The sequence below is a fragment of the Dermacentor albipictus genome, chromosome 1 (genome assembly GCF_038994185.2).
Source record: "Dermacentor albipictus isolate Rhodes 1998 colony chromosome 1, USDA_Dalb.pri_finalv2, whole genome shotgun sequence".
Classification (NCBI taxonomy): Eukaryota; Metazoa; Arthropoda; class Arachnida; order Ixodida; family Ixodidae; genus Dermacentor; species Dermacentor albipictus.
Window position 1 is genome coordinate 237,658,270 of NC_091821.1, and position 13,694 is coordinate 237,671,963.

The 13,694-nt window shown below is 52.4% G+C and overlaps 1 protein-coding gene across 2 annotated transcripts in view; it reads right to left on the reverse strand.

The window, feature by feature from the left end:
- Positions 1–13,694, reverse strand: part of rau (RA domain-containing protein rau) — a 76,355-nt gene that overhangs the window by 7,495 nt on the left and 55,166 nt on the right. For both annotated transcript variants that reach the window (XM_065430925.1, XM_065430926.2), the window contains one exon: positions 823–1,085. In XM_065430925.1, the coding sequence (XP_065286997.1) occupies positions 823–1,085 (263 nt within the window). The remainder of the gene's footprint in view (positions 1–822; positions 1,086–13,694) is intronic.

Below are 13,694 nucleotides of genomic sequence, written 5' to 3' on the forward strand. Positions count from 1 at the left end.
ACAATAGTCAGCAACAACTTTGAAATATTTTCAATGCTGCACATCAGCATTGCTGCCAACTTAACGGTGGTTATGTTAAATATGATTCAACTGACCCTTTTGATCTCCTACGCCGTCGGGGGAACTGCAATAGTGACTCGACTGCATTCTGACATTCAAATTCGCCACTACAATCTTTTATTTATTTATTTTTTTCAATCTTGAAACAACAATCAGTCACGCTTACGAACCTATATAATTTTTTTTTTCGTAACAAAGCGCAACTAGGCCGGCCCTCGCAACGACTACCATGGTAGTTCGTTTGCTGTCTTATGTCAGTGCGTATAAAGCGACATTTCAGCAGAAGAGTAGCGCCCTAAATTCTGAATGGGTTTACGCCATTCGTTGAGACACTAGTAGGAACAACAAAGTATCAGCACACATTCAGTTGTGTATGTGCTCAAAATTTCGCAGTGCTTCATTATTATACTGGGAGAAGAAAGCAATTGAAAGAATGAAATAGGTCTTTATGGCACTGTCCTCATGGAGATTAACTGTAATCCCTTGGCAAGCCTAAGCTGGCCTAAGCCTTCAACGTCGGACTGACATGGCTGCGCAAATTCGAAAGTGAGTGTGGCACATTGCACGCTCAAACGATGCGTAACCATGTGCAATTGTGCACGCAATTGTACGTTAACTAAGACCAGTAGAACAAGCCAAGCGAATGCTACTCTACAGTAAATTTCATCTATGGCGTAATCAGTTCAACGGGTGTCCTCGCCATTCCCGTGCGTAATACGCGGTATGCGGCACGTCTGGGCAGATACTCCAACGAGCACTTACTTGGAATCGCCCTTCGGGTGGCACGACTGGAGCTCCACAGGCCGCGCCTCGTCGTCCAAAACCATGATCGTTCGGATGGGGATGCCAGTTTTGCGCACCCACACCTCCATGGTGAGGTAGAAGAGATTCGGGTCCCGGTGCTTCATCTTGAACTTGCTTAGCAGCAGGCGCACCACGTCGGAGCTGGAGGCGTTCGCGTCGATGCACAGCGTCTTGTACTCCATGTCAGCGCACAGTACGCGCGCGTACACCTTCACCATTGTCTGCGCATACAAGGAGAGCACAACGGAGGACGTCACAGAGGGCCATGGGTCGTCATCGCTATGGGCTTTTTTTTTTTAAATTGCCTTCAAGCTTTCTTTGTGCATCATCTGCTCCTGCGAACAGCGTACTTGTGCTCCTGGTGACAGGAGCTCGAATATACAGGCTAGGTATGCAGACATACACATATATATAGGTAAGTAGGCCTGTATATATACCTAGCCTACATGGCATGTAGCCTCCTATAAAGGCTACATATCCTGAAAAAAGCATTCTGCTCCTGTTACAGACTGACACACAGGCCGATGAACACAATTACAAAACAACAGAGTATTGCACCTCCAACATTTCGAAGCAGGCAGGCCGATGAACAGAATTACAAAACCACAACATATTGCACCTCTATAAACATTTCGAAGAAAATGCACTGTCTTTTATACAGCGAAAAAGCTCTGACATAAGTCGTGGTACATTACCAACCTTCGCACAAGTATGTGAACAAAAGAAAGGACGTTTCTGACCGATGTATCAGGACTTTCAGGCATGCTCGTCTTTATAGCCTGGCTACTACAGTGCGTCGGCCAATAAACGGTCCCAATATAAATAAAATTATAGAGTATAGGCTGTGTCGGGGACGCAGCCGCAGTGGGGTACGTGAAACGTCTTGCACGTGCTGCTGAGTATACGTATGGGGCACTATAGGGTACAGAAATGACGTCACCAAATACGCAAGTGATATTTGTTCACGCATTACAAAGCTTGCACGCGTAACTTATACGATGCAGCTAGTGGGGGTCCTACGGTCTTATCGTGCAATAGTGCTCGCTCCCTATTCGCATATAGTGGGCCCGGCGTACGTGTTCAAAGGTGGTGGGCACGAGCCGGCACCCCTCTGTCTTGCTGCCCGAGTCTGTCCGCGCCATTTCTGAACCCTACGTGTCGAACGCGCAGGCTCTATAACCGAGCAACCGTCAAATTTCTGCAATTAATGCACAGTTAATTGTAAGCCTTTCCTGATGAGCACACGTTTGAGTTCGATGGGATATACCTATACTATGGCTGAGTGAGCTCTCAAACGCGACCTGTTCTCTCAAACGAGATCCTGCTCGGATCGACAAACGTGCTGCAGACCTGTTCCTTTGAACGCCGAGCGAGAGCATAAAAAGGCGAAGTTCATCTCCTATGGCGTCATCTGTGCACACAACCCATGCACGATCGCGTAATAGCTTATTTTCTCTACACAACAATGTGAAACTTAGCCGCGTGGGTATAGTACGGTTGCAGAGATGTAAACGATAATAGTATTACATGTTTTCGCTACATGCGGTTTTAGCAAGCGACCCACTATATGCTGAGCCTGGTTTGCGTCGTCAGAAGAATTTTACGTCAATAGTGTAGCGACTGTCGCGGGAAGTATTCACACGTCATGAGCACCGCATGGAGCTCTCGTTACGTTTTCCACAACACTGCTAGAGGTTATTATTATTATTATTATTATTATTATTATTATTATTATTATTATAGAACAGGCCAAAGGGGCAGTTTTTCACCGCTTTTGGTATAATTCACTATGATCGTAACGATGCGAGTGAACACCCCTTGTTTTATACAAATTCTTCCAATACGTCCACATATGATTGAAAAAAGTAACCGGAAGCTGGCTCGACCGGAACGTATAGTAAAGCTACCCGTAGCTTGTAGCATCAGTATCTTTTTTGTTGGCCCAGTTATTTGTGAACTGAAAGAAATGAACCAATTTTGAATTAATGGACAAAAGGACTCAGGTGTTAGGAACTTGTAGAGCGCGTTGAGAAAGTATCGCGTTTCTGGCGATCTAGCATTCGCGTATATATATATGGTTACTTCCAGCAAAGTAAGTAGAATAAGGCGGGCCAAGGCGATCGCTTTTTGTTTATTTTTTCTTCTTTCCTTCAAATGTCCGCTTATGGAGTAACAGCGTAAGACTGGTTTTATTCGCGCAGGATATCAATTTTTTAATCCCTAATGACGTGTATAGAGAGACTAAGCATGTATGTACAAGGTGTTGTTCGATTTTAGAGGAAACACCTTATTACTCTTCAAGATCAAGCGCTCGTAGCAAGTTAAATTAGCAAGGATGGCCTGCAGGTAGACATCTTCCTAAAGCGCCATATCGGTCACTTTTAGTGATGTAGAAGAAACGCTGGTAGTACTCGGCTGTTTCCATTAAAAGTGAACGACCTTGAATATTTATACACCGTCTCGCAGTCGGCGCAATATCGCAACCTTGAACTTGGTCACTGTGTTTGCCCTCGTGAAGCAACAGTCCCGCACGCCTCCGAGAACAGCTGCCGGTTCTCAGCCAAGGGTGAAGTCCGACGCCACAAGCTCGCGCGCGGCGCCGCAAATAAACGCGAAGGGCGAGCCGCACTCGAACGAAGCGGCCGGAGCACAACACGCGAGAACGGAGTTTCCACGACTGGCCGGGGCGCTATATAGAGTCCGGGCGTCCCCTCGCTCGCGGCACTTTGGCTGCGGTGGTCACGGAAGGGCGCGCACCATCGACGCGGGGAGACGCGCCACAGCTGCGTCGGGGGGAGCCCTTCGCACGCCAGTCGCTTCCGGACAGCGAACGGGTGAACAGGCCTTGCGAGCACGGACCAGACGCCGTGGTCCGTGTCCGGACCGACGGCACAAGGACGCGCGGCGGCGGCCCAACTTGCGCGTGGAGAGACAGCAGCCACTGTTCCACCGCGTGAAGTTAAGGAATCAGCCAACCAGAGACGGTCTTCTCCGCGGCTCGCACGCAACTGTGGTCACCGCGCTGTGACGCCCGCTCTTTGCAGTGCTCGGACTAATGCAACAGCACGCGGCTCGTAATGAAAAGTGCGCGCGCAGGTATTATGACGGAGAGACGCGGGTTTTCCTCGAACGCACCGCGCAAGAGCAGGTTTGAGGTGCGTTGAATGGAAGTATGAAAGGAGTTGGACGTTTAGGCAGACTTTCCGTCGCCCGCCTTCGCGCGTCTTTAGCGCAGAAGACCCACACCAAGCACGGCACTTTTGCATCCGTAAAAGCTGAAGACACTGAAGGGTGCGTTGCGACGAAAAAATAAAAGAACCTTTGCATTCGCATGATTACGTATGGTCACAGAAAACATGCACTGTCACGCGGACGATACCGCCTACGTTAGTGCGCGACGTTCGGTGAATAGACGCGGATATTCGTCCAGCAGTATACGTGCCACCAGCCGTTCCAACCAGTGCACAGTCGGACGAAAGAAAGGCACCACGCCCCCGAACGTCGACTGCAGAAGAGTTGCAGCGCAGGTATAGTGTGCGTCGCAGAGAGATTTGCGAAATGAAACATTTAGATATATGTGGAAACTAGAGGGACAATGGGCGGAAATGGGGAATCCGCGCGCGGTCGGCATTCTAAGGAGCGAACGAAAGCGCGCATACACATCTCGGCGGCGCGTTCCGCTGGTCGGCGCAGAATACCGCACCCACTGCTTCGAGGCGGACGCACCCGCTGGAGATGAATCTTTCAGCGATGGGCCGCTCGCGGAGTGCGCCCCCCCCCCCCCCCCCCCCCCACGGCAGCGTCGGCTGGCTGCGAGCGAAGCCCCCGCCGTCAAGGAAGCGTTGCCCCCGGTCGTGTTTTCTGAGGAGAAACGCCTTAGCGGATGTGGGCTTGCCCCCCCTTCTCGGGCCTAAATCGATCGAGGAGTCCCTGCTTGACGACCTTCCTATACAGTTCTCCTCGAAAGAGCAGGAAGGCGCAGCCGCGAGTGAAAGTATACACGCGGCCTCCACCACGCCACGACAGCACTGGTCCCGCTCCTTGCTACACAGGCATGGACGGTACGCGCAAAAATCGTATTGTCTACGGAACAAAGCGTGACTCAGTGAATGGAAAACGACGGTCAGTGATAGCAGAAGCTATAGCTGTCGGCGCGCCTTCAGCAGTCTCGCACGTACGGCAATGCTCTGACCGCTCATTTTGGAGGTTGTAAATGGCAGGTCGCCGAATGAAACGGATACGCATATTTCGAAACGGATTCACGTTCTTGTGTACATTACGCAATGTGGCATGACATTTTAGCACGAACTTCAGGTATGAAGCAAGAATTCCTGCTCGAAATCGAGAACGTTGTACATTGATAAAAAAGAAAAAAAATGAATGCCACGAAATGTTTTGTTCAGGATGTTTCACGCGTTTCATCACGTAGCCACAATCATGAATCAACAGCCAGCCATGGGAGGCGCTGCATTCTGTCAGTCTTCTAATGTGCTGTACCAAGCCCCGTGCTGCAACAATTGTCCAGCTTGCGGCTTTCTCTCAATCCCTGTTGCTCGCATATACTGCACACGAGCTCCGTAAAAGCCAAACGATACTTCTCGTTCGCGCACAAAACAGAGAGGCGAAAACGGTCCGGGCTACTTAGCGCGTAGAAGCGGCGTTTTGAAACACTGAAAACTTTCGCTGGCGACCCCTTCAGCGAGAACAGGGCCGACGCATTCATTACGTGTGAGAAATTGTTACGATGCGCACCGACGAGAACAGACGGCGCGGTCCTCGCGGCGGCGTAAGCACTCTGGAGCAGCTTTTGTGGCGCCTTGGTTAAGCCGCGACATTATGTAACGCCACTGCATAATGACCGGCCGCGCCACGCACAAAGGGCACCAGCGAAGAGCCGCACTGTGCTTCTCCCGATGGGCGAATGGATCGTGCCCGGAGGTTGTGAAATTTCGAAGCGGCTTTTCGAGAGCAGCGCGCGCCGCTCGTTCGACTGTGCGCGTCGGTCCCGTCGGGCTCGGGCGACCGCGCGCGTCCAGCCGCCGGCTACGCACCGACTGCCAACGTCCAATATAGACACAGCGGAGGCCGTGCCGCCCCGTGCAGGCGGCGGCGCGTGCCCGCAATGTGGGTCGGCGGCACTTGCAAATTCATAAGACACGTTCTCGATGACCTGTTCTTGCCGCATCAGCTAACGAAGACAATCGCGCATTAGCAAAGCGCGGCTGTGGCTCCGCGACAAGACGAGCCTACAATGGCGCACGGTGGACGAGCGCCGGTCAGTCGTCCGCGGCTTCCGCGTCTTCGCAAACGGCGCCAGATCGGGGCTCCAGATAGGGTCGGCGACGGCGACACGTAGGGGGCCCCCGTTCCTCCGGGAAAGCGTGCATCCACGGCGACCATTGTCCCAAGCCACGGCCGCTAATGAGCCGTGCGGAGGAATTCCCCGGCCTGCTCGCGGTTCCTGGGGGCACGTCGCGCGACGGAATGCCCTCTCGCCGGCCTTTTTTGAGACGCCTCCGCGAAAGGGCGACGGAAGCGGCTGAAGGAGGAGGGGGTCGCGCACACGGTGGTGGTGGTGAACGATCCCGTGAACCCCGTGGCGTGCACCTTCCAGAGAAACTCCAGCTGCCATGTGTCAGAGGCAACCAAGCGCTTCAAGCGACCAGAAAACGGCTTTCGTGAACCAACTATGCCTGTCATGTTTCGAGGCGATATTAGTGCATGCTCTATCTGCCTCCTCTCTCCACCTCGCGCAAACACAGCCCGATTATAGGCTCGGTTTATAAACTTTCATCCCCGTATTATGGGTTATTTTCTGCAGCTGCAGGAGCAATATTCTAACTGCACTGGTCATACCTTTCAACACGACGTTGAGTAGACGTGTCCAGCTCGCAACAGTATATCACACGATTAGCGAACATGAGCGCAACAAGAAGGGGGGGAAAAAGGGCACATTTAAGGAAACGTTACGTGAGAAGCAAAAAAGACCCATCGTGACTGCCACGCCAGCGCACGCGGTTAGGACACGCATGCAAGCACGCCAGCACGCAAATTTTTCATTAAGGACAGAAATAATTGCCGCATTCCAGGCAGCCATGGTGCTGACGATACGCGACCGCAGGCTCCGAGCGCCGTCGCTGGAGCGCATTAAGGCACACCGTGTCCGAGACGACCGTTGAAGACAGAAAGACGGCGGCGAGAGAGAGAGAGAGGGGGGGGGGGGGGCTAAAGTCCGACGGCGGCGATTATTCGTGCCGCCAACGACAAAAGAGCGGCGTTGCGACGGCGACGTTACACAGGTGCCGAGGGCTCGTCGCCTCTCGGCTCCGTCGGAAAGCCTCCCCCCCCCCCCCCCCAAACTGGCCGTTGGCATGCGCGCACTCTCGCCAGTCCCAGCCAGAGGACGACGACGCTTCTTCCCTTTGTTGCGAGCTTTTGTAATTGCACCGCACGCGCTCAGCCGTGACGCCATGATAATCCTCCGCGGGCTCTGCACTCCCGACGTCACGGACGTCGCAGGTCCGGTGGAGAGATGTCCTCTCCTCGCGCTCCCCCCCCCCCTCTCCCACTCCAGCCGTTCAAGAAAGGCCGACCTTGGTGCTCTTTAACCCTTCGTCGCAAGGACGCGCCTGTTGTCGCAAGCAGATGATTCGTTTCCCAAGCGCCACTTTTAATGCCAGTCGCGAGCAACGAGATACAGGACTCGTTTCAAAGAAACGCGTCTACATCTTAGCTTTGGCTAGCTGGGCCGGCCTCTTCGTTCTCCCTCACCACCTCTCGCCACTGCAGTCAGCAGACGACGCGTTGGACAGCGTACAAGCACCACGTACAGCGGGCAACCGACAAAACGTGACAGCGTGCAGCTTTCAGCGCATTCTGCCTGTGTCTGATGGCGTGCTCCGAAACGTCACGGTGCAAGCAGCGCGAGTATATGCACTGAAGGACGCGCGCTCACATTTATTGCGTTTTCTTTCGTTGCCGACTGCGCATAAAGCGCTCGTGTCGCAGTTTCCTTCTTCGCCTTTCTGGTCTCTGTTTGCGCGGTCCGATCCATGCATGGCGTTTGTAAGACCTAAGTAAGACCAGAGAGTTACATGACGTCATCCACGGCACCGAAAGCCCGAAGATGCTGTGTGAACAATTCTCCAATTTATTGAAAATGAAATTCCACGGTTTTATGTGCCTTACAAAACCACGATCTGATTATGACGCATGCCGTAGTTACGGGACTACGGCATGCGTTAGACGACATGGGGTTCTTAACCGTGCACTTAAGTGTACGCCCCCATCGTATTGCGAACCAGTGAACACGAGCTCGGTGCGGCAAGGCTATAGCACGCAGCGCAAATTGTCCAATCGCCTACACAATTTGCTCGACGGCCGCTTAATTTCGTACTACAGTGTGATGCTCAGAAGGCCAGGGCGACTTAAATCAGACGACGTAGAGAGCAGAGGCGCTCTATACCATTTCCTTTCCGCTCCGACAAAAATGTTTCACAGAACGCTTAGCCGGAGGCAGATCGTCAGTGTACTTATCACTCGTCGTCTCAGCTTGAGTCGCGCAACTCTATACGCCTAGCATCTCGAGGCGCGTTCCGAGAGACAACAGCACTATTTACGAGCTGCAAAAGGCGACCGCTCCATTCCCAGCGCAGAGGCTGCGCCCTTCGCCACCGCTGCAGCAGATCAGCCGGTGCAATGAACCCGCTACTATGCCGGGCTTACTGCCTTGCTGCACGATGTATGCGCGTAAGCGTCTAGCGCGACTTCATGGGAATGAAGCTCGAGCGACGATGGTATACTGCTCGCGGCACCATGCAAACACTGAAGCGCGTGTTACTTTGGCGAGTTGCATTTACGCCACGAACGAAAGATGAGCAGAGTACACATATATAACGAGCCGTCTCAGCAGGCCTGCTGACTGATTGAGACAGAACTGAAGCAACTCAGTATCTTTCATATGGTAGCTGTGTTACATTTCGTGTCCAAGAAACGGTTCTCGAGTGGGTTCGAGGAGCTGCGTAAATCTATACTACTCAGAACAGGCACAATTTGCGTAAGCTGCAATTGTAGCGAGATGCACTTCGGGAACTGTTTATTTAAGGAACGAAGAGCACTGTTACAATCGCAGAACGGCAACGCCTTTTGCTGCGCGTTTCCGGCTACAGCGTTCATTTACAATGAAAACAAGCGGACTCGTGGTAACATCACATCATGAATCGACGGCAAGAAAAACAAAGAAAACCCACAGGAGAAAGAAAATGTCGGCGGACCACTTGTCCAGTCTCATATAGTGGCCGGTTTCTCCGCGGCAGGCAGTTCACAACAAAGAGGAGCAAACAAGAATATCAGTGACACCGACGAGGGACACAACTGCAACCAAGAGGAGGCCCGCGGAGAGTGAAGCAGGACAAACACTGACGACGAGGCGGTGACGACAAGGTGTTGTGTTCGCGCGCGCGACCTTTACAGCGGCAAATATGTCCTTCGGCGAGTATACCAACTGCAGGCCAAGATGCACCTCTCTTGAAGCGGCGGTAATGTTTGGGGAAAGCGAAAACAAGTTTCCTGGAAGCTCGGATCACGCGAGCGGCGGGCCGCGGACATGGGCGTCTCGGTCTGGGACTCCGCTGCGTCAGCGCCCCGAGGTGCGGTGCGCCATGGGACCCGGCGAGCAGCTGGCGAGCACAAAGCCGGGCCCCGGAACGGTACGGCGGACCTTTAAAGATGGCGGCCGCCGCGCGTGCATCTGCCGCTCCCCCTCTGGTGCAGCCACCGGATGTTCTCGGGCCTCCCTCAAGGCGGGCGAGGAGGACAGGTCGCTCGCGCCGCGACCAGCACCGGCGGCGACAGATGGTGCGCGTCTCGGGAGATGCCCCCGCCGCGGCATCTTCCATTCCGCAAAAGCAAGCGACGCGTGGTGCAAACGGCGCACGTGGCGCAACGCGCACCACCGCACGTGGTGGTGGTGGTGGTGGTGCACCGAGACGCGTCGCCCAACCTGCAGCGCGCCACTCCCGACTGCTGCTGCCACTCCGCCTCTTCTGCGGAATATCCGCGTTTCGCTCGCTTTTCCAGCATTCAAAAGTTCACGCTCAAGTGTGAAAAGAAGAAAAAAAGAAATGTTGAGAAGAGGCCACCTGAGCGCATTAGTTGGTTGCATTTGTTGGGATAGTGAATCGCGAGGCATTATAATTGACCATCTTCGATGGACGCTTCCCGTGAGAAATGTTTCGGTGAGCATAGCTACATACTGCAAATAAATAAATAAATAAATAAATAAATAAATAAATAAATAAATAAATAAATAATAGTTTGCCTGTACATTCTCACGCGCCTTTATTAGGACTCGAATGTGCCAATCAATGTAGTCCCAAGTTTTCCGTCAAGTTTGAAGATATCACAGGATCGAGGTTAAACGGCAGAAATCCCTACTTGACTAATACCTGCGAGCGCCTGCCGCTTCGCTTCATTGCTTGCGTTTCTCCCGTGGAATCTGGCATAAATAGTACGGTTACACGAACTCCTTCCGAGAGCACTTGAATAGAGAAACGCATCACCTCGACGCGAGAGTCTCGCGAGAGAGATTCCAGGGGCGCAGTCGCGCACTGCCTCGGGTGGAGACGTTCGAGCGCGCCCGTCGGAATGCTCGGGAATACAAACTTTGGGGGAAAAAAATTAAGAAAAGAGAAATGGGGCAGCGATATCTCCACGCCCCGCGTCAGAAATGTGCACGCATTCAGCAGGCTAGATTTTACCGACCCCCTGTGTGTGTTCTGCCACGGAATGTGTAGCGCGCGAACAGGAAAGAAATAAAAAGTAGAGCAACTCGATCTTACGCTTAATTACCTGAAAGTACGATCTCGCGCCACCGGGCGCCGTAATCGGTGAATGAATCGCAGCAGTGTCAGACAAAAACGCATGTGGAACGGGAAATATGCGCCTTAATTCCAGTTTATTTCCTCCCGTTTCTTTTTCATTCCAGCGCGGCATATATATATTCCGCGCTGGACAAAACCGCTGACGGTATAGTATAGTATAGGTATACGTATACTATACCGTCAGCGGCTTTGTCTTTCAGATTTCTTCTTAGCAGCCATCCGCCCTGAAAGGTATAAAAGACGAAGTACGAGCTGTTTGTTTGTTTAATCAGCGCCCTCGCTGGTATATACATAAGCCAAAGCCGGAGGGCGCATTTCTAAAGCCCTGTCAGTTCTGGCGCCTTTGTGTTCACTGAAGGTTGAAATTTTCTATTATTATTCTCCTATTTTCTCCTATTTTCTACTATTATTCCTGCACCGTACTTGTCGTCTACTGCAGCAACCTAGAAATGCGTCCCCGGGTACATCTGGTGTGATGACAAAGTAAACAAATCATGCAAGGCCGGTACTGCTGGCTACTCCCGTTGTCTTTCAAGTCGAGGAAAAAGCACCGACGGACATATGCTAATACGCCTGCTTCACGCGAGGCCTGGGGCTGTCGTAATCTTTCGTTCTCTATACTGTGCGTGAGGAATGCCGACCAAACAAATGGGGTCATGTGAACTAAATCAAAGAAGGAACAATCATAGCAGTACCCACTAAGCAAACGCGCGTTCTTTGCGTTCCCGATTATCTCACTCACATGCAGCCTATATACTTCCGGCTTCAGCACCAGAAACGCAGGGGATACCAGATTTGCTGGCACTGCACGACATACATCGGATATCTGTTTGACAGACTAGACGAAATGCACGTGTGTGCGTGCGTCGTGCGTGCGTGTGTTTGTTTGTTTGTTTGTGTGTGTGTGTGTGTGTGTGTGTGTTTCATTTGCGCTTCGGTTCTACGTTGATTATTCTTATCGGCGTTGCAGTTTACAATGTGCACTTTAATTTTGCCTTGTAATTCGAATGTTTTTGTATGCACCATGCGTGAACCATCGTTTCTGTCGTCGATTCACGCTTTTTCAGCCGTATACAATACCTGCGAGACGAATAGCCCGCATGCGAATAAACAAAAAGTTATATAGGTAAGGGGTGGGGGGGAGGGGGCTTATGTCCAGCAGCGTTGTGGAAGCTGGCAAATCGGGACATTCGGGACGCCGCGCGAGAGCTACCTTTTGTGCTGCCTCAGCTGTGCACGAACTTCAGGACGCATTGCGTAAAAAGAAAAGTTGCCGTTCCTGTTACCGTTCCTGTTACCGTTCGCGGGGCAGAGCCGCGGCACACGACCCACATGTGGTGTGCACGGGTACGCCCCCTAGCGGACGATCTAATTATAGAGCCTCCAATTAACCGATCCCCCAGGACCCGAGAGTGCGCGTCACGGCGGTCTAGCCGCGCTGGTGGCACCTGTGCCCAGCTGTCAGTGAAGACGCAGGGCCGCGGCTCGGCCTCGGAACGGAGGGAGCGGCAGCCCGCTTTTTTTTTCTCCCCCATTGAGGAGCGCCGTTCCTCCCCGCCGTATGCAGCTGGCGTACATGCGGAGAACTTCCGGGCAGGAAGCTGCTCTCCTTTCAGGCGGTCGGTTTCCTGCGCTCCCTTTAAACTGTTTAAAGGGGGGAAACCGGGGCTGCGGCGCCAGTTCCCAGCGACGCCGGACACGGCCGCCATGCGGCGCCCGCGGTGAATGGTGCAGTGTCGCGCTTGTCGCGTCCTGGCCGCCGAGTCCAATGCCGCGCTGCAGGTCTATATTCGGCGCTGCGGTCAAGATGAGTCGGGGCTCGGACGCATTGCCACTACGAGAGGAAACTTGTAGCAGTATGTCCTTGCATACGTGCTACCGCCGAGCGGCCATCCACGAGACTTTGAAATCTGAAAGCGACAGCACGTTCTATAGCTGGCTCGTAGGCTTCAACGAAGGTCGCCACGACTTAATGAAGTATGTGAATTCTTTCTAAAAATGTGCCCAGGAAGAACGAGAACACAATTATCATAAACTGCGAGAGGCCGTTCTCTGAAGGGAAAGTGAATGCTCTTGGTAAAACGCACTCCCGTCTGTCATACCGATTGTAGCAGTGACTGACGCCACACGCTAGACCGCAATTTCTCTGAATAAATGAAAGAAAGAAAGAGCGCTCAGTCCAAGCTGCTAATGTGCCCATTTCGCAACTACTGAAATGGCATCGACGATTCAGACTTTAAGAAATCACGATCGGATTATTTTTCCTGTATGTATGTCTGGTGCTGTAACGAAGGCCCAACTCCGAAAGTCGCACGTTGAATTTGCTCTGCGGTGCGGGGCGTGTGCAGTTGAGGTGCGTCGTCAAGACGCGAGTACAGCTACACACCGTGAGAAAGGGCTCACGGGCGGAGCCCGTTCCGCTATGGGCTGCGCCCGTCGTGTGCTTTCCCACCATAAAACTCGGAGCCCAACCTCCGGCGTCAACAATGGGTCCGCTCCCTCTCTTATCCCGCGCGGAAGTATCCCGAGCTCCTTTGAACGTGTTTCGCACGGACGGAAATTGGTAACGTTGATTTACGGCAAACTAAAGCCGCAATATATATATATATATATATATATATATATATATATATATATATAGGGAAGACAGAAAGGGAAGGAAGATAGAGGACTCAAGCCCTTGAGTAAAAATGTATGCCACGACTTTCGCAATTTAATTTCTGGGGGAGATTGTGCTAAAGGGCAGCAAGATTTGCGCTGTTCCCAATTCGTTCCTTTGAACGATATAGCTCGCACAGAAGACCTAGCGAGAATATTTACTCGAAGGGACCTGATGTAACCGGCATCACTTGCGTAACGTCAGATTCACGCGCTGCATGAGATGATATTGCCTATAGGCCGAGGCCGCAATGGCTAGCGAAGTTTTAAACCGCGGTTGATCGTTTGAGA